This window comes from Haliotis cracherodii, unplaced genomic scaffold, assembly GCF_022045235.1.
Source record: "Haliotis cracherodii isolate W230 unplaced genomic scaffold, xgHalCrac1.p SCAF_22, whole genome shotgun sequence".
NCBI lineage: Eukaryota > Metazoa > Mollusca > Gastropoda > Lepetellida > Haliotidae > Haliotis > Haliotis cracherodii.
The window spans coordinates 2520663-2541520 of NW_027266278.1; the positions used below are offsets into that span (position 1 = coordinate 2520663).

At 40.3% G+C, this 20858-nt stretch overlaps 1 protein-coding gene across 2 annotated transcripts in view; it reads left to right on the forward strand.

Annotated features, from left to right (window-relative positions):
* The window catches only part of LOC139471174 (voltage-gated potassium channel subunit beta-2-like), a 186070-nt gene that overhangs the window by 84802 nt on the left and 80410 nt on the right, over nt 1–20858 (forward strand). For both annotated transcript variants that reach the window (XM_071253449.1, XM_071253450.1), the window contains one exon: nt 5996–6039. In XM_071253449.1, the coding sequence (XP_071109550.1) occupies nt 5996–6039 (44 nt within the window). The remainder of the gene's footprint in view (nt 1–5995; nt 6040–20858) is intronic.

Here is a 20858-nt window from a genome sequence, read left to right on the forward strand (position 1 = left end):
TAATTATACAACTGGAGAACACCCGCATGGCCTAATTGTGGCCTAACTACTGCCTACATCACCTAATTCTCACAGAGGGGCGGTCGGGTAGCCTAGTGGTTAAAGCGTTCGCTCGCCACGCCGAAGACCCGGGTTCGATTCCCGACATGGGTACAATGTGTGAAGCCCATTTGTGGTGTCCCCCGCCGTGATATTGCTGGAATATTGCTAAAAGCGGCGTAAAACCATACTCACTCACTCACTCACTAATTCTCACAGAGCCCAGATTGCCTTATACATGTATCTGGGATCACTGGACCAGATACATGTATGGCTAAGTACAGTCAAGTCTCATTAGCTGCCTCCGTGGTCTTGTGGTAGAGCGTCCGCCCGGAGAGCGGAAGGTCCGGGGTTCGATCCCCGGCCGCGTCATACCAAAAGACGTTAAAAGATGGTACTTGTTGTTGGCGAGCCTTATAACCTGTATTAATACAATATAAATAAGTACATATGAAACAATGTTCTCGCAATTACAACTACCGTATTCGACGTAATAAGCGCCCATGGCGATATTTGCTGATATGTTGGCTAGTGAACAAGCCCAATTTGCATCCCTTCCGATTGATCAATGTACACAAGACTTATTTATTCGGTATAATATGCACTCGTGTGTTATATGCACCCTTATTTATGGGCAAATAAAATCTGAAAAAATATATCTGTCGTACATAAACATTTCAAGCTGTCAGCATAAACAACAAAATTTATCTTTCAACTATGTTTTTCTTCACCAAAATAATTTTCTAATAAGAGCCCCCTATTTCTAATTTTGAGAGCGCACCGGGCGCTTATTACGTCAAATATTAAAATAGGACAGACAATTACACCAGTATTTTATTTCGTTTGTTGACACACAACTTCTGGTACACATGCTGGCTGTATTGTTTACCCATGGGGGCAATACCTGAGATCTGATGGAGGCATGTAGTATGAACCCCCCTCATCGCTGCCTTATTTTGTACAAGAAAGTGTGTGCTATACCCCAGTACAGTGTTCCCTTGCTATTGTGCGCTTCACTATAACGCTAACTCGATTAAAGCGAGCAGTAAAGCATGGCTCCCAAAGTTTACTAACACAAACTCAAGTTTTCCCATCTCAGACAACATTATCAGCTGATCACCGCGATCATGTAACACAGGAAATACCAGTCAACAAATCCGAACCGAAGTACGCAATTTGATCCTAATATTATAATATCTGGTTATAAACAAATTGTTCGTTGTTTCTCTGATGTTTGCTATATATTTTGCTAGTTATATTCAAAATTTCATTCAACAATCAAAATAATGTTTACAATAATTTCCGCGAAATCGTATGCAAAGTGATCAGTAGATTGCACAATTCACCGTTATTTTCAGCAACCATGGTCAGATTACCGCTATTGACGCCTTGTAACAAACTTTAGTTGCAAGAGAATTGATACACATATCATAAATGCCGTACCATGACTCGCTAAAAGTCATATTTTAGGCAGTTTGACTATTAAATGTCAACATAACGTTTTCGCAAATGAAATACATTTAGTGCGGGAAGTCCCTACGGTGAGTGGTCAAATTGTTCTATACGTAAAAAAATATCCTGCATACCACCTGTACCAAAGTGCTATGCTTATAGTATATTTAGTGTAAGCTTCAACTAAAACAACACGATATTGGAATATATTATTCCTGATAAAATAATAATTTCAGATACAATTACTTCCGACCATTGCATCAAAATTCTTTGAAGTTTGGTACTTTTTAACTGAATCACCGGGAGATTGGGAGGAAACGTGTGCACAGCTGATTGCTATTTCTTGCTTAGTTTACGAGAAAATACACACGGTAATCCAAATCTCTGCATATAAAACAATGTCTTGGAGAGCAGGAAATACATTTAAATGGTACATCATCATGTCAAGGGATGTTTTATATCAAATTTCATACTTTTATTGACCAAGTTTGTTATACCTGTTTATTCACCTGAATTCGCTGAAGGGATATTATGTGTCTTTTTGAAAGCGCATATTAATACTCAATACATATTTTTTTACACTATGAATCATACACAACTTCTATTCTAATCTAATTCTAAACTCTGAAACGTGCAACGTAGATTGTGTTAGGTAGGCAGAGCATGTATACTGTTTTGTTGGTCATCTACCACCTACGTCTCGACCTTCGTTAAACCGCTGATCATCTATTACGCTCATCAATTATGTGGATACCGAAGGGAGTGTTGTAGCGAGGGGTCACTGTATATATTTTTGACAAAATCAAATAACTCCATTTAAAATGAAATGGAGCCCCAGTGAGATGGTGGTTGCAGATGATTACCAGGGTACAGACCCTGAACCTGTGGAAAATCTAGACTTGCTTCATTAAACTATAGCATTACAGTAAGGGCTGTGTGGAAGGGAAAATACTATGGTTCAGGGACCGTGACACAGACTAGGGAGAGGGTTGAATCCGACCTGCTGGGTCTGCCAGTTTGTCTGAGTTGAGTCCCCCTTTAAGTCCTGCTTTTAGTCCCCCTTTAAATCTGTGATGGATAAAATAGACTCCAATATGACATGGCATTAGCTGACCTGATCCCAACTAAACCGTCCAATCAGATTCAAGAAGACAGGTGAAGGACACCGAGCAGTGAAGGCTGTCTGAGGTGTCCCCTTTAACAAGATCAGCCCTCCTTTAAATGGGATCAGTGGATTTGGCGGAACGTTAGAGCTGGCCTTTACTGACAAGTTGGACCAGATAAGAGGCTACTTATGGGTCCGTAGTTAATGGGCTTCTGCACATAGGATCAATTTACCTCCCTAGAGAGCCATGACCTCGTTCAAACTGCCCTGGTTTTCAGTATCGGTATATATGAGAATTTACTACCAGGGTACCTACCCCCTATTACCCGACCCTACCCGGGTACCCACTGTAGGTCTCAAGAGATAGGTACAAAATGTCCGATTGGGATTTTGTTTTACCATGGCACTGGCAAAACGTATTTAGAAACATCTTTTAAACGATCTGGTCATGCATACACATGATTGTGGGTTCGAATCCCGGTTCGCCCCGATTATGTTTCTAGGTTTGTCAGCACCATACCCGTCCTCGTGGGTTTCACCAAAGTGGTAAACGTCTGAGACCTGCATCACTTCGGGCTTTCCTCCCACATTAAGCTGACACGCTGCGATGTAACTGGAATAATGTTAAAAGCGGCGTTAAACCCAACTCACTCACCTGCTTTATTCAACCATATAAAAAGTCAGAAGGAATGGGTGAATAGTCAGAAAGAAATTAGTGACCTGTAGTGTAACCATAGAGTTCGAGATATTTTTTGTCATTAAACAATATTAAGTATATTGTTTAGTGACAAACCACGGGTCCGGGTAGTCCTAGTCCTACTCAGTACCCACCCGACCCGGGTCCCCGGGTTACCCGTCCCACCCCTACTGCGGTGGTTATCAAAACTCATAATACTATACTCAGACTAACACTTTTATGAAAAAACTTCTTAAAAATGATTGTATTTTTAGTACAAAATAACCTTTCCTCATATGTGAAATCAAGGAAACTAGTGAAAAAAAGCACACAAAAATATTAATTCCACAGTCATGGTGTAGGACTACCGTATATGATTGTAGGTAAGTCAATCTCATTGATAAGCCGAGGTGTTAGGACTTGGTCCTTGAAATCTGTGTCAAAATGTTATGTGCGGTAGATAATCCGACAAAACGAATTTAATGAAAGTGTAACATTAAACCCATACATTAACCGACCCCTTCCTACAGAATCTTTTTTCTGGTCCTCAAAATTCGGCTTATCTACAGTCATATACGGTAATCTAAAGTATCAACTTGAAACTACAAATTTGACATGGAAGTGAAGGTTGTCTCAGATAATTAGCCTGTGATGTCCTTGCAGAGATTTCATGCGAAAACATCCTGGTGAGTTTAGCAGCCTTGTGGTCAATAAGACTTTCACTCTTCATGCCAACATCCTGGGTTCTACTCCCCTTCTCGGTACATGTAGATCCCATTCTTGGTGTTGTTCACTGTGATAGGGCAGGGAAGTTGCTGAAAGTGACATAAAACCAAATGCCCACTAACTCCTTCTGAGCAAAACCCAGATTGGTGGGGCTAGCTCGATCCTAGTTCCAATTCTGCACATACCATATATTCTTGAGTATTGTGCACACCCAAGTATAATGGGCACCCCCTCTAGTAGGTTCAGTATTTTGGAAGAAATCTTTATCGAATATTATGCGCAGAAAAAAAATAACACTGTACCCGTTCAGCAATTCCGGTAAACGAACAGGTGATAAGAAACTTGGTCAGTACAAATTTGAAATTTGAGATAAAAAATCACCAGATAGCACTCAGCAATATTCCAGCTATATGACGGTGGTCTGTAAATAATCGAGTCTGGACCAGACAATCCAGTGATTGACATCATGAGCATCGATCCATGCAAATGGGATACGATGACATGTATCAACCAAGTCAGCGAGCCTGACCACCCGATCCCGTTAGTCGCCTCTTACTACAAGCATAGTCACCTTTTACGGCATGCATGGATTGCAGAAGACCTACCGGTATTCTACCCTGGATCTTCACGGGTTCGCTGTGATGTACCAATATTGCTAACGATGACATAAAACCTATTACTATTCACTATAATATTTACTATTTACTGTCTACTCCAATCCAATGCAAAGGCATATAATGTTTTTCTATATTATCGTGTGGTTGGTTCTTGTCATAGAAATAGTTACCTGCCCTTGCAGTATGAAAACATAAAATAAATATGTCACTTGATTTAAACAGTGATATATATACTATTCAACAGATATTACTGAACAACCGATTATTTAATATTACTGTTGTTAATCTGTAAGCCAATTCTTGACCAGCCACAATAAATGTGACCATACTGATTAATTTATTGTAGCATTACAAACAAGCCAACGCCATGGTCTAGCTGGCGCCCTTATCGGTCTAGTGCCCTCGCTGGTCTGGTGCCTGTTCAAGCCTCGGTTTACAAGATGTACTTCATGTCCCGGGAGAAATGGAGACAATAATTGTCCATGTGTAATTAAGCTAATCATTTACTGCAGAATTGGTCTGGGTAATGCTACTGTTAATAGCAGATGAGTTGATTAAATGATATGATTGCTAAAGTGCTATCGGAAATGCTAGAAAAATGCTTTTCATGCTTCATTTATTAAATACGAATCATAGCTAAGAAAAAAGCAGATATCAAAATATTGAAATCTACCAAATCGTACTGAGTGGGTTTTTCTATTTATTGTCCATAATCATATTAAAGTCATGTTTCAAGGAAAACATACCTACCAAATCTAGCCTATCCAAACTGACACTTTCATTATCCTTAAAATATGTTTTTACAGGTAAAATGATGATGATTATTATTATTATTATAACAGTCACCTGCCCATATTTCTATAGTCCGTTTCAGACTCCACTAATTGTTCTTAGAATAAATCTGAACACTCTGTTTTCGTTCAAATTTTTCTCCCGTAAAACTGTCGAAATGCCTCCTTGTGACTGATATACTTAAAACCACAAGTAGGTCAGGAAGAGAATATATGGATGTCAACTTTATGAACCGTAACCATTCTTTGACATTTGTTTATGAAAATGTGAAAACTTGTCAAACATGAAACGGATGAAAAGCATATGCAGTATCTTGAATGGACTGTGAAAGATGTGACGAATCGTCACATGGCGCTGGCCTGTGGCAGAGGTACTATGCTGGCTGCTGACCACAAGGAACTCTGGGTAGGAGAGTAGATGGCCTATCAATAATGGCATCTGGACCAGACAAACCAGTGACTGACATTATGTGCAATGTCCCATGCTGCTAAGGTATCATTAACCAAGTTACCGGTCCAAGTGTTTTGGGCAGCTGACTGTAATTGCTGGAAATTATCGCTGTTCATTCCTTGTATTGTCTGTTGACAGGAACCTCGGCAAGTCTGGGTTGCGAGTTTCCAACATAGGATTTGGTAAGTAGGAATAATCATTTCTGTTGTGTATGGAAGCCACACACTTTGAAATGATGGCATGCGTTTCCAAGACCAGCAACAATCTCATTCAGTAGGAATGTGAATACTGTAGTATGTTAGCAAGTTACTGCATTTTGGACCCGTGAAGATCCGGGGTAGAATAGGTCTTCAGCAACACATGTTAGCCATTGTAAGAGGTGACTTTGCTTGTCGTAAGAGGCGACTAACTGGATCGGGTGGTCAGGCTCACTGACTTGGTTGATGCATGTCATTGTATCCCAATTGCATGGATCAATGCTTGTGATATCATCAATCACTGGATTGTCTGGTCCAGACTATATTATTTACACACTGCCGTCATATAGCTGAATTATTGCTGAGTGCGACGTTAAACAAAAAACAACAACTACATTATTTTGGTTTGAGGTTGCAGTAGACGTGTACTTCACCAAACCAGCGGTGTTGATACGACTCTGTAAATGCATCGTGAGGTGTAAAGACTCTGGGGAAATCTGGAAAAGGCAGTGAAGGCATCATGCTTCTGTCTGTCCAGTACTTGCAAACACTGTACCAGTAAAATTGTAGTTTTTGTGCAGCTATCTCCAATGTCTAAAAGCTGGAAGCTAGCCTCCAAGTGTAACACATTTTTTTATGTACCAGTTAATTCCATGTCAGAATGAAAACTGATCAGTCAGTGGTTTGAATTTTGAAAAGACGTGTGTGAGCAGATACTTCTACTGTCGGAGGCATGGCCTGTTTTTCTCTTTAAACACAAGAGCCTGGAATGAGGACATTTGTGTGGAAACTGCACTCAATTTGATTAAGGGATGACAAAGAAATTCAATCCTTGTGATGCTTGCAAAAACGTGTTGTTTCTCTGACAGGTAGATATGAAACAGATGGCATGTTTTAAGATAATGATCTTAAATAATTTGTCTTAAAAATGCAGTCCTCCCTGGCGGTAAATTTTACCAACCTCTTGCATCACTGAATGTAAATGTATTCAAAATAGTAGATTCATTCTGCAGTGGGGAGACTGGGTGAGACTGTAGGTTCTATGCTTGTTGTACGAGGAACCTGAATGGATCGGGTGGTCAGGCCTGGTGACTGGGACGAATGCATGTTGTGGGACATTGCTCATGATATCAGTCATCGGTTTGTCAGGACCAGAATCCATTATTGGTAGGCTTCCCAAGCTGGACTGTTTCTTAGTGCAGCACATATACCGTATTCAACGTAATAAGCGCCCCACTCTAATAAGCGCCCACTGCGATATTTGCTAATATATTGGCAAACGAACAATCCCAAGTAGCACCCGTTCCAATTGATCAAAGTACACAAGACTTATTTATTCGTGTAAAAACGCACTCGTGTGTTATATGCACCCTTAATTATGGGCAATTAAATTCTTGGAAAATATATCTGTCGTATATAAACAGTTCAGACTGTCAGCATAAACCACAAAATTTATCTTTCAACTCTGTTTTTTCCACCAAAATAATATTATAATAAGAGCCCCCTATTTCTAATTTTGAGAGCGCCCCGGGCGCTTATTACGTCGAATACGGTATGTGGTTATTTCATCAAATATAAAAAGAAAGGAGTCAGCGATTATGGTTTTACATCGCTTTTAGCAATATTCCTGCAATATCACGGCGGGGGACACCAGAAATTGGCTTCACACATTGCACTCATGTCGGGAATTGAACCCGGGTCTTCGGTGTGACGAGCGAACGCTTTGCACAAGGCTACCCGACCATCCATAGAAAGGAACAAAAAATTTGTTTTTTTGTTTATCGGTATATTGGGGCTGTAGAATAATGGATGTGGTAGTTAAACAATGGGGATACAAATATTGTACAATACAACCTTAGCGCTAAGACTGTCATAAGTCTATGTTAAGATGTGGGAGTTATGATCACCTTATCATCGCTTCGTACAACAATACCCTGGTAATTAATGTATTGTTGCCGTGTGTCACTTGATAAGGCTGGTGTTGCTCCCTTAATGGGTTTACTTGTTAACATGCAAACCTGTTAACGTGTTCACTTGTTAACATGCTCAGTTAATGCATTCATGGAAAGTGGTTTTGTTAATTGGGACAGGGGCTTTAAACCAACTTTCCCCCACCAACGAACCAACACTATGTCCAGATCTAGTTTCTGCTCAGGATGGTTTGTCATTGCTGTTGACACCTCTGATGAGTCAATTCCCTGTTTAATTGAAAGTGTCGATACCCCAGGCCATTATCACAAATACATGTCAGTGCCAGGTGATGGCGCCCATGGTGTCAGTTGTCCGTGCCAGATCTGAATGTGTGTGCTGGTCACAGCTCTGACTGGTTGGACAAATACATTCCATTCCCCTGCTGGCGCAGTACTGTTTCATCACACACGGTACTGTTTCATCACACACGGTAGTGTTTCATCACACACGGTACTGTTTCATCAAACACAGGCAGGGGACCTGAGACATGAAATTTCCACTGGGCAGTGTTCTCATGAAGCCTTTGGGGTGCTAGAGGAAATTCTTTGTGTATTTTGGGGCCTTCTTAAAGTTTTGTCTGCCTATAGATGCCTGTTTTGTCATTTCTGGAAGAAAGTCGACTACAACAATTTGAATGTTAACACTATATGCTTATTGTACTGGAAACTCTTATGTCAAGGAGTCCATTTTTAACTTTTGCATTTTCGGCAGCTCCTCTGAAACTTTAAAGGGGCACTGATCTAAAGCAATTCCCCGGGACTGGTTGTTGCCTTTGTTATTGTTTTTTCCCAGTGAGTACCCAGATGTATAGCAGAAATCTAGACTAGTTCGCAACCTCTGCTGCGCAATTCGTAAGCGCATCAGTCACTTTTATGGGTAGTAATAAGGGCGTATGGTCACATTGATCAACAAAATGAAATACATTTTTCGAGATAATAAGGAAATGTAGGTATCTTTGTGGGTAGCATCGGTAATGGTGACGAAGTTTTGATAAGTCACTTGCTTGGTAATTTTGCGATTTTCGTTTACACTATTTTGACTAGCAACACAAAGTAAATATTTCACCTGAGCTTTGCTTTTTTTATAGTGTGTATATTTTTTAACTGTCAAAATGTGTAACATTTTCAAATTTATTAAACATCTAAATATTCAGTTATTTTACAAAATGACTGAAAAACATTTCCATCTGTATTATTGTGATAACGAATTCCAAACATTTTGATGTTTAATGTCATCACCATGAGACTGAAAATGTTACGTTGAAAAGTACATTTCTATGTTGTTTGGCTTCTAATCCTACATAATAAGCTGTTGTGATGTTTGTAGGCCCTTTTTATCGTCTTAGTCAATCTGGACAGATTTTTTAGTCAAAATGACTGAAATATTTACACATTTTATAAATTGCCTGAGAGAATCACATTTTACAACTTGACGGTAATATATACAAGCTTACAAAGGAAAAGACCTGTGAAAACAACGTCTATCGCGCATTGAAGAATTTCCCAACCAAGACGTAGAGAAACAAGAACGAATTGGTTCAAATGAAGGAAAACAAAATGCAAATACCATAATTACAACCTACCAAATTTATGTGTATAAATTTTAGGCAGCTTCCTTGTTCGAGGAATGTATCCGTGAATATCCACACAAAGGAACAATATCCCACTCGTATGCAGCTGTACAAAGAAACTTATTCGATGTCACGTGTCTCTGTAACAATCAAATATTTTAAAAGATATATATCGTTTCGGGATATTATAACCCGTGTATGTTTCTCAACTAATCACTTGGATTGTTTCAGGTGTTTCACATAGGTGTCAAGTCTCAAGTGTCGGCTGAGAAAGCCCACTTGACAACTATTTTCATAACGTCCATGGTTCCTTAATAATCCATTGAGTGATAGATAACAATGATCAATCAATCAACGTATTATCAGTTAACCCTTTGAACAAAGTATGTTGTTTTTACATCGGCACTTCACGTCATGATATGAGTGTATTCCCTTTGTTTACATGTCTAGGTTTACTAAAACACTCACTTTTGACGTATCCACTGTGCAAGATAACAGTGATTAATCAATCAACGTATTTTCTGTTAATCCTTTGATGACTAGGAACGATCCGTTGATTTACAAAAAAAAGTAAATCAACTGATCATTCACCTCTTGCTTGTCTGCCACGTGCATATTACATAACACACATTTCACCTCACTTCAAACCTGGATTTAGATTGAATAATTACCCCAGACACAATAAATGCCAAATGGGAACCTTTGTCAGGTAATCTAAGTGGTGCTACCACTAATTGTACCTGTAATAAGTTCATTAACTGAGCATCAAGTGAATGACGACAAATACTCAAGTGTAGGATTATACGAGAGAAAACGTAGATGACAACAAGGGAGTAGTAATCGTATTATCGACGCAATCCGAAATCCGAAAATGATTTCACTGCATTGATACTATAACAATAAGGGGTATTTCCAAATGACGACAACCGATGAGCTCCGCCGTTCTTTTTGTCTGTTTGTTTAGGCTGAAGAAATTAATTAACATGCGCCCTTTGTCGAAATCTTTATAGATCACAGTTAACCAATCAGTGTTCAAAAATGCGTAAAACAAATATTGCCTCCAGGCTCCAAGTTTATTTAGCTGTCCTTGCAGACAGTAGCCCAGTCTCTGGTCACGCTCAGTTGCGTTGCGTATCATCCGGGTACTCACTGGGGGAAAAACAATAACAAAGGCAACAACCAGTCCGGGGAATTGCGTTAAGATCAGTGCCCCTTTAAGGGGCGGTCGGGTAGCCTATTGGTTAAAGTGATCGCTCGTCACGCCGAAGACCCGGGTTCAATTCCCGACATTTGACATGTTGGTCATAACCATGGCAACCATAATCAGTAAATCACTCATAATGCAGAAACTCGAGACTATTATGTTCTCATTTAATGTTTTATCCATAAGGTTTGTTTTTTAATTAGTTTGTTTATTGATCCGTGAGCTGAAAACGTTATGAACAGTTGTTTACTTTCAACCAAATCTATTAACAGATTTCTGTAATAAAAAAACTCTGTAGTTAATAGACATGGGAATATGTTGCTGTGTTTTTTCACTCGATATAATACACTAAATATATAGTACCCCAGACATTCTTGCTTCTTGTGAATCACAGGGTAATGGGTGAGGTCGGATAGCCTAGTGGTTAAAGCGCTCTCTCGTTATGCCGAAGACCCGGGTTCGATTCCCGACATGGGTACAATGTGTGAAGCCCATATCTGGTGTCCCCCGCCGTGATATTGCTGGAATATTGCTAAAAGCGGCGTAAAACCATACTCACTCACTCACTCACTCTGAAACTTGAAAGATCCCAGCTATGATATCTCCTCCAGAAAGTGCTTGCACAATTCCGATTCTGATTTAAACATGGCTGCCATGGCAGACATATTGAAGAACCCATTAATGTCCAAAATGAATCAAAATTTGGCATATGTGTAGTTAATGGTGAAACCTGACGTATATGTTCCTTTTCTTTGGGATATGATGAAATCTGACCTTGATTTGACCTTCCACTTTCACAGTGAAATAGTTGATGGACAAGCAAAGTCAAAGTTGGTGCAAAATTGGAAAAGCATATCTTAGACCCCACTGCACACTATCCTGCCACCATTTTTCATCCATTTATCTGCATGCATTAGAGAACAATGGTAAAAAGTACATTTTAGCATGTGGTTGCCATGGAAACCCAACCAGGATAGGGGAGGGGAGAGTGGATGAGGGATGGTGGGGGATTGCAGACATGGATGTTGACGTGACACACAATGACCTGCCTTTGGACAACCTGTGGAACTGAAAATGTCAGGGAACTCGACCAGTGTGGGGATATGTTCTCCTTCAATCCAGACAGAGGAAAATCAATTTGGAAAGAAATTGGAACGTGAGCCACTATGAAAACCTCCAGTCTTGAGACAAACACTTATCTTTCAAGCTGATCAATATTGAACAGTTTCTGTGTACCCTTCCATGTTTGTCCGAAACTGTAATGCTGACTGCTGCTATCACTTCAACTGGGCCATTTAATATGCAATCCACAAAGTCAAAACCATCTTTCTGTAGGGATTTAAAGGGGAAGTGTACACGCAAAAATCACTTTCTTTCTTTTTCTAAACAAAACGCAATTTTAGAATTAGTTAGTATCTGTGTTTGAAAATATACACTCATTTTTTTTCACAGTGAAAGTAGGAAGCTCACAATAGTGTGAAAGTGATATGCCGTTATGAGGCCTTCGTTTTACGAGCGAAATAGGCCTGAGTTATCCCCCTTAGATTATGTCGTAATTGGTGCCAATTGAACTGGGTCCCTGTCTATTCTCAACGCAAAAGATATCAAGGACCAGTTTGCGGTAAAACAACATGGTCTACGACACACTCCGGCGCAGTGGTGATTCAGTCTAAAACAATTCTGGCTGGCATCTGAGATGCTAGAATCACAAAACTGTACCTACACCACGTGAAGCGGCTCTAACAAAGCATGATGACGTCATAATGTTTATCAATTGGCACCAATGACGTCATATTGCAAGGGACATAAGCCATGGTGTTTTTGTTATGGAAATAGAACACTTGGTAAATGTGAAAAATATAAATCGTTTTAGTGCAAAAAATATGTTAATTAAATATGATGTTTTTATATTTTTGTCTATGACACTTCTATGTTAACACTTTTAATGTGGAAAAAGTACAAGAAAAAAAGGTTCATTTCCGTGTGAACTTGCCCTTTAAGGACTGAACTGGTCCTTTGTGAATCATGCTTGTCTCCCTGTTGGTAAACAGGGCAGAATAGGTCCCTTGTATGCCTGTACCATTGCTGGCTTCCTTGTGAAGATTCCAGGGCAGAATAGGTCCCTTGTATGCCTGTACCAATGCTGGCCGCCTTGTGAAAGATTCCAGGGCAGAATAGGTCCCTTGTATGCCTGTACCATTGCTGGCTGCCTTGTGAGGATTCCAGGGCAGAATAGGTCCCTTGTATGCCTGTACCATTGCTGGTCTCCTTGTGAGGGTTTCGGGACAGAATAGGTCCTCAGAACAATATTCCTGGTCTCCTTGTGGTGATCCTGGGGCAGGATAGGCCCCAAGAACTCTATTGCTGGTCTTTCTATGGGGATTCAAGAAAAGAATAAGTCCCAAGCCATGGTAATTGTGAGAGCCAAAAGAAGCTCAGGTAGATAATGTGTGACTTGTGGCTGATTGTATGACATTGTACCCCAACACTGAGTCTTCTTCATGATGTCAACCACTAGTGCTTCTGGTCTTAATTACAGGGACCTATGAAGACCCGGGGTAGAATAGGTCTTCACCAACCAATGCTTGTCTCCCTGTGAAGACCCGGGGTAGAATAGGTCTTCACCAACCCATGCTTGTTTCCCCGTGAAGATCCGGGATAGAATAGGTCTTCACCAACCCATGCTTGTCTCCCCGTGAAGATCTGGGGTAGGACAGGTCTTCAGCAACCCATACTTGTCTGCCCGTGAAGATCCCGGGTAGAATAGGTTTTCAGCAACCCATGCTTGCCGTAAAAGACAACTATGCTTGTTGCAAGAGGTAACTAATGGGATTGGGTGGTCAGACTCGCTGACTTGGTTGATGCATTGTATCCAAATTGCAGGGATCGATGCACATGATGTCAATCACTGGATTGTCTAGTTCAGACTTGATTATTTGCAGACCGCTGTCATATAGCTGGGATATTGCGGAGTGCAGCGTTTAACAACAAACAAACAAAGATCTTATTTACAGGCAGCTGGAATTTTCATGACTGTGGTTCCTCTGATTTTACCACCACCAGGAATTGAAGCACCTCTACGCACCAGCAGGGGGGCCAGGTAGCCATGGGGACGGCACTTGCTCATTAGACCTGACCTGGGTCGACCTAGGGTACAGTGTGAGAAGCCCATCCCTGGTGTCTCCACTTTGATGTACGAGAAGGGCGTGAACCCATACTCACTCACTCACTCTAAACCAGCTTTTTTTTTCATGTCCCAAATTACAGGACTAAGTAATTTGTCTTGACTATTTCTACATTCGTCTTCAAACAATTTTAGTTTCCCATTTACTTAATTACATGTTGTCAATATCATGAATGACAGATTCACCAGGACGGGAGAGTATTGATCATGTGACGCATGAGTCCGCTGTAAACAAAGAATCAATAAAAACAATACTGACTTGATGACAGGAATACTGATTTCTCACAATGATTTTCTTGGCTTTCTGAGTGCATGTATTTACAATGGCTGTCAATAGAGGATGGGAAAGCTGTAGTTTGGGTTGTGGGGTTGGGGTGAGTGTGATTGGTTGGTGGGGTTAGGGGTGGGGATCTCTTTTGGGTTGGGGATGGTGGTTGGGGGTTAGGGATAGGGGTGGGGATGGTTGTTTGGTCTGAATGAGGGTTAGGGGGGAGGGTTAAGGGAGGTTGTTGGGTTTGGGTTAGGGTTAAGGGTGGTTGTTGTGTTAGGGGGGAGGGTTAAGGGTGGTTGTTGGGTTTGGGTTAGGGTTAAGGGTGGTTGTTGGGTTAGGGGTGAGGGTTAAGGGTGGTTGTTGTGTTAGGGGTGAGGGTTAAGGGTGGTTGTTGGGTTAGGGGTGAGGGTTAGGGAAAAAAACAATTACAGTACACTACAGTTATAACAAACTCAAAGGGACAACTTTCTTAAATTTGTAATACCGTATTCAACGTAATAAGCGCCCCGCTCTAATAAGAGCACCCCTTCCGATTGATCGATGTACACAAGACTTATTTATTCGGTATATTATGGGCAATTAAATTCTGGAAATATTTTCTGTTGTACATAAACATTTCAGACTGTCAGCAAAAACCACAAAATGTATCTTTCAACTATGTTTATTTTTCACCAAAATGATATTCTTATAAGAGCCCCCTATTTCGTCCTGGGCGCTTATTACGTCGAATACGGTAACCATAGTTCGTTATAAGCATTTGCTGTTTACTGCATTTTAAAGAAATGTTAGTCTAAGGCTGCCACTATACAGCTGCAACATATATACCATTATTGTGGGCGTTGATGTGCCTACCCTCCTGATATGGACCAAAGTCTTATACATACATCACCCCATTCCACATGACACCCATGAAGATCTGGGGTAGAATAGGTCTTAAGCAACCCATCTGCTTGGATCGATGCTCATGATGCTCGATTATATACAGACCGCCGTCATATAGTTGGAATATTGCTGAGTGCGGCGTTAAACAACAAACAAACAAACAAACAAAAACGTAAGTTGAAATGTAGCTGGGTCAGGGCTGATCTGTGAACTGTTGCTGGAGTACATCGTGAATGCAGCCTATCAGCATGGCTGGAAAGCTTTCAATAAACAGGCAGAACAATGTGGCCATCTGTTGAAATGTGTGAATACAACTCAGTGAAATATTGATGGAGGTGCAGGCCGCCATCTGATAACAAATTGATCATGATTGTAACATACATTCTTGCCCGTGGAATCAAGGTCAAGGTCATGTAGTTGTAGAGGAAGTACTATCGGGGGGGGGGGGGGGGGGGATAGCTAGTGCTCATGCACTCAGGGTTCATCACATGATATGTAGAATTGAGGAATTGTCTAGTATATGCAAATGTAAGGCTTGGATACAATGTACAACCACTGTCTCCACTGGGAGGGATTGGCATTAACCTTCTACAGTTTGCAGGCAATTTATGCGACATTTAGAAACCTTTAAAAATGTTTCTCCTCCTCCTCCTCCTCCTACTACTACTACTACTATTACTAATAATATTAATAATTTAAAGATAATGATTATACTAATGATAATAAAAATAATGATAATATTGTTATAAGATTCAATGTTCTTCTAGTTATTACTGAGTATTTGGTCAATTGTTTGATAGGCATTACTTAGAAGTTGACGGAAGACAAGATAGACACAATTTTTTATGGATAACAACTTCTTTAATACTGTGAAAAGCGATGTTTCGGTATAGATCCTTGACAACGGTATAAGGATCTATACCGAAACGTCGCTTTTCACAGTATTAAAGAAATTGTTATCCATAAAAATTGTGGCAATCTTGTATTTTGTCAATGTCTGAAGCGGACAGGGAGAGAAAATATATGACTGATTCTTATTTCAAGCTGCCTGTAAATTCTTTAGAAGTTTACTTTAAAAAGGCTTTTGAGTGAGTGGTATGGTTTTACGCTGCTTTTAGCAATATTCCAGCAATATCACGGCGGGGGACACCAGAAATGGGCTCACATTGTACCCATGTCGGGAATCAAACCCGGATTTGGCGTGATGAGCGAACACTTTAACCACTAGGCTACCTGACCGCCAAAAAAGGCTTTTTAAATACTTTGAGACAGCAACTATTTTCTAGAAGCAGATGGCAAATGCATGTTAGCAACTGGCTGTTTTCCATGCCTTGACAGACATTGTTGCTTTTATACCTCCGGAGGCCCCATCCCTCCTAGCCCTGGTTAGCTACGACCACTCAGCTAATTATCACCAAAAGCTTGGATGAGATCATTTTCAAGAGCAGTTTTCCAGCAGCTTGCACTCCAGTTTACAAGGACTTGACAGACAAAGTGGCAACATTTCTCTGCCCTTCACACTGGGGGCCATATTCACAAAGCAGCAGTAAATCATGTGGGTCAGGTTTTTTATGTATGAATATTCTGATGCTATGGAGTTCTATGTAGACTGTAGGTCAGTACTGCTGCTATAACTGGGGATTGGGTGGTCAGTATACGTGTTATAACTGGCGATTGGGTGGTCAGTACTGGTTCTATAACTGGGATTCGGGTGGTCAGTAATGGTGACACTGTCTAGACTTACACAAGTTGCTAAAATACCCCAAACACTGTCTAGACTTACACAAGTTGCTAAAATACCCCAAACACTGTCTAGACTTACACAAGTTGCTAAAATACCCAAAACACTTTCCAGAGGGTCATGAAATCAACTCTCTCCCTCAGTTGTATAAATTCCCCCAACAAGAAATTAATAATTAGATGTTCTTAGCTCGATGATACATTCTTGGAGAGAGATGGTAACGTCATTTAAATCAGATGCTATTTTAGGTGGTATTAAACATTTGCTAATCGTAATGTAAAATTAATGCAATTATAAATCTTAACTGTTTTGTACTAAGTTGCAGATAGAGAGAAGCGTGGAGGTTATGTAATAGTGGTGGGGTGATACACCGATGCATTGGTGGATTGCAATGTTTTACTTCTCGAGACAAGTATCGACCACATTCGCACACTCAGTAAAAAATATCGATTCTGACCTTAAACGTTTGCTTTAATAACTGTTCCACTAACACTAATCAGTAGTGCAAGTTAATAGTGAAAACATAAATATTTTCATTTGTTGTGCCACACTTGACACAGCCAACTGTAAATCGTCAGTGTGCCAGGTATTTGGCCATCCTCTCTATGAAAAAGATGGCTTACGCACTACAGATAAGAGCACATGCTAGTATCGTGATACATATCGGATCTTGAGTAAGGTTTTCGGATACGTATCAGATCGCACAGTTGCTGTATCGTCCCAGCCTTAGTATGTTTTGTTTGTTGTTTAACGCCACACTCAGCAATATTCCAGCTATATGACGGCGGTCTGTAAATAATCGCGTCTGGACCAGGCAATCCAGTGATTGATATCATGAGCATCGATCCACACAATTGAGATCGATGACATAAATCAACCAAGTCAGGGAGCCTGACCACCCAATTACGTCAGTCGCCTCTTACGACAAGCATAATTGAATATAAATTGAATTCATAAGAAATTTTAACCATTTTGGCGACCATCAGGTGGCGCTGCTGAGGTGGATCTATATCAAGAAATGTTTGGAATGGTTCAATGTATAAGTGTGCCAAGTTTGGTGCTTTAACCCAAAGTGCACAATTGTGACAAAAATCCTGTGCCTTGTGCCTCAGTGTTTACTACAAGTATTATGTTCCACAAGTTATGTAGACGTTGCAGTGTTATGCAAGCTAGCCCTAAAGCAGGGAATAACATTTGATATCGCTTCGGGAGAATAAGTGTCTCTTTGCCATGTTTATTTTTGGCCACTGAACAAGGTTATGTACAATGTCAGAAAGGCTTATTACAATAAACAGGTGATATGCCCTCGGCACACACACACAAATTCCACCATAACTACAACAATATCAAAGACTGCATGAAAATGGCACATAGTGTTACACAAGCAAATGTGCCTCATGAGAAATGGCTTCACAATTGCAGGAATATTGGCGCAGAGGGAACCCAGTCATGGAAAAAATGGAGACCAGATATGCCAAGCTAGTGCAAAATTGTCAGCTTGTCTAAAAATAAATGTTTAATCTGTGATCATAACAGGAAAAGAAAATCATATTAATTGTTTTTATTTAGTAACAAACATTTTCTGTGTAAGTTTATATAGGCACGTCTATCCACTGATAATTAGTACACAGGTAAAACTACTTAGCGTGTAATTACTCCCAGGTAAAACCACCAATTAAGCGATCAGCAGTCAATATAAACACATAGGTCCTGGTTAGCCTTGCTCCAAGGCTGTACTGAAAGATAAGTCAATGGATGTGTAGTAATTCTATCCTAATAAGGTCTAGATATGTGGACAGTCTTATTTAGGATTTCAGTCTGTTATAGGGACAACCTCTTGTTATTATTTACATAATCTACAAATAATGATTGAAGCTAATAATTATTGCCTTAGAGACTTGTTAAAGTCTAAGGCAACAACTTGATTACTTTTGATGTGGTGACATTGTTAAGAATGGGTTCTGATCGGTTCAGAAACATCATTCAGTGGACTTGAAACCTGGACATTTTACTTCCACATTAAGGACCGCCTTGGTGGTCTAGTGCTAGGAGGTCCAGAGTTCCATCCCCGGCCGCGTCATACCAAAAGATGTTACAAGATGGTACTTGTTGTTACCCTGCCTGGCACTTGACATTAAGGGACTAAAACAAGGACTGGTTGGCTCAGAGTCAGTATACTGAGTCTGGGGGGGTGGGTGGGTGGGTATTCATGTTAAACTGCATCATGTTGTCTCAGTGGGCTAGCACTTTAAATCGACATCAGTCCGGACTAATACAAGCAGCCACACACACACGTGTTTGCATGCATGTAGCTATGTAAGTTGAATAATCTTGAATGTAACGTCAAACCCCATTTCACCTCACCCCCACATAAAGATAGCGTGCCATCATATGACTGGAACACTGATCTAAGCTGTGTTAAACCCAACTCACTCACTAACCATACCGATGGAAATGAACAAGGTAGTCCTGCACCATGGCTGTGGAATATATTTATTTTATAAAAAAAAAGAACAATCTAGAAATGTATACAAAAGCAAGTCTAGCCAGCTCTAGCTAGCTCTATTCCACAGCATTGGGAAAATTATTTTATATATTTTTAGTGAGTGAGTGAGCCGCTTTTAGCAATATTCCAGCAATATCACAGCGTGGCACACGAGAAATGGGCTTCACACACTGTACCCATGTCGGGAATCGAACCCGGGTCTTCGGCGTGACGAGCGAATGCTTTAACCACTAGGCTACTCATTAAAAGAACCTCTCTTATAGACAACATCTAGATGTAACCTGAAGTCTTTACTCCAACTACTGTGTGTTATAAATACAGTATCTACATTATTACAGTGTACGCCTCAGCCACCTTGTGATATATACAAATGTTTATACACTATGAAAGAAAATAATATGTAATATCTATATATAGTGTACAAAAAGAAGAAGAATATTTATTGTACATTAGTTAGTGAGTGAGTGAGTCTGGTTTAACGCAGCTTTTAACAGTATTCCAGTCATATCACGGCCTGTCAGCCTAATGTGGGAGGAAAGCCCGAAGTGATGCAGGTCTCAGACGTTTACCACTTCGGTGAAACCCACGAGCATGGGCATGGTGCTGACAAACCTAGAAACATAATTGGGGCGAACCGGAATTCGAACCCACAATCATAGGTTTCTGACGTGCCTAAGGGACGCAACTCTGCACAGCTAATCACGGCGCCTTAGACAACTGGGCCACCCGTGCCCCCTTATTGTACATAAACACCCACAGAGGCAGGGTACAAAACATGAACATGACTAATTAAACATTGACATACACAATAGAATGCAAATTTGCTATATTGCTATGATTATATTGCTAGAGAGGAGATGCAGATTTTCTTTGCCTTAACATTTTGTGAATGAAATTGGAGATAATTTTTGCAAAAGGCTCTGGTGAATTTAAAACTTTTTTTTAGAGATATTGGGTGCATAGCTAAGGTGGGTGATGAATATAGTTCCTGTCTAAGGTCTTTGTAGAGAGGGCATCGCAACAGGAAGTATGTATTATGTATATCTACCTCTCATGTCTATAGTATATTTATTCCCATGTGAGATAGTTTGTACCCTGCCCTACGAGGTACAATAAACATTCTTGTTCTTGATTCTTACTTGTGCTACACACCAAGACAAATTAAGGTGGACAGCCTGTCAGTTCAAGCATGGTGGTTGCCAGGAATGTGTGTCTGTGGCCGGAATGTGTACGATGGCGGCCAGTGCCAGTTCCTTGTACATCACAGGCAATAACATATTGGTAATGGAGAAAACAAGGATTCCCCACTGCCCAATGACTGATAGACTTAAACATCTAGTCTCTGAAATGAACATATCGTACAGAAAAAACAGTTGTTCAGTTATCTTAATAAAAATATAATAAAAGGGAGCCCAGTGACTCTCTTCATTTTCAGAATGATACTGCAGTAATCTAGACTTGCCAAACATTATAGA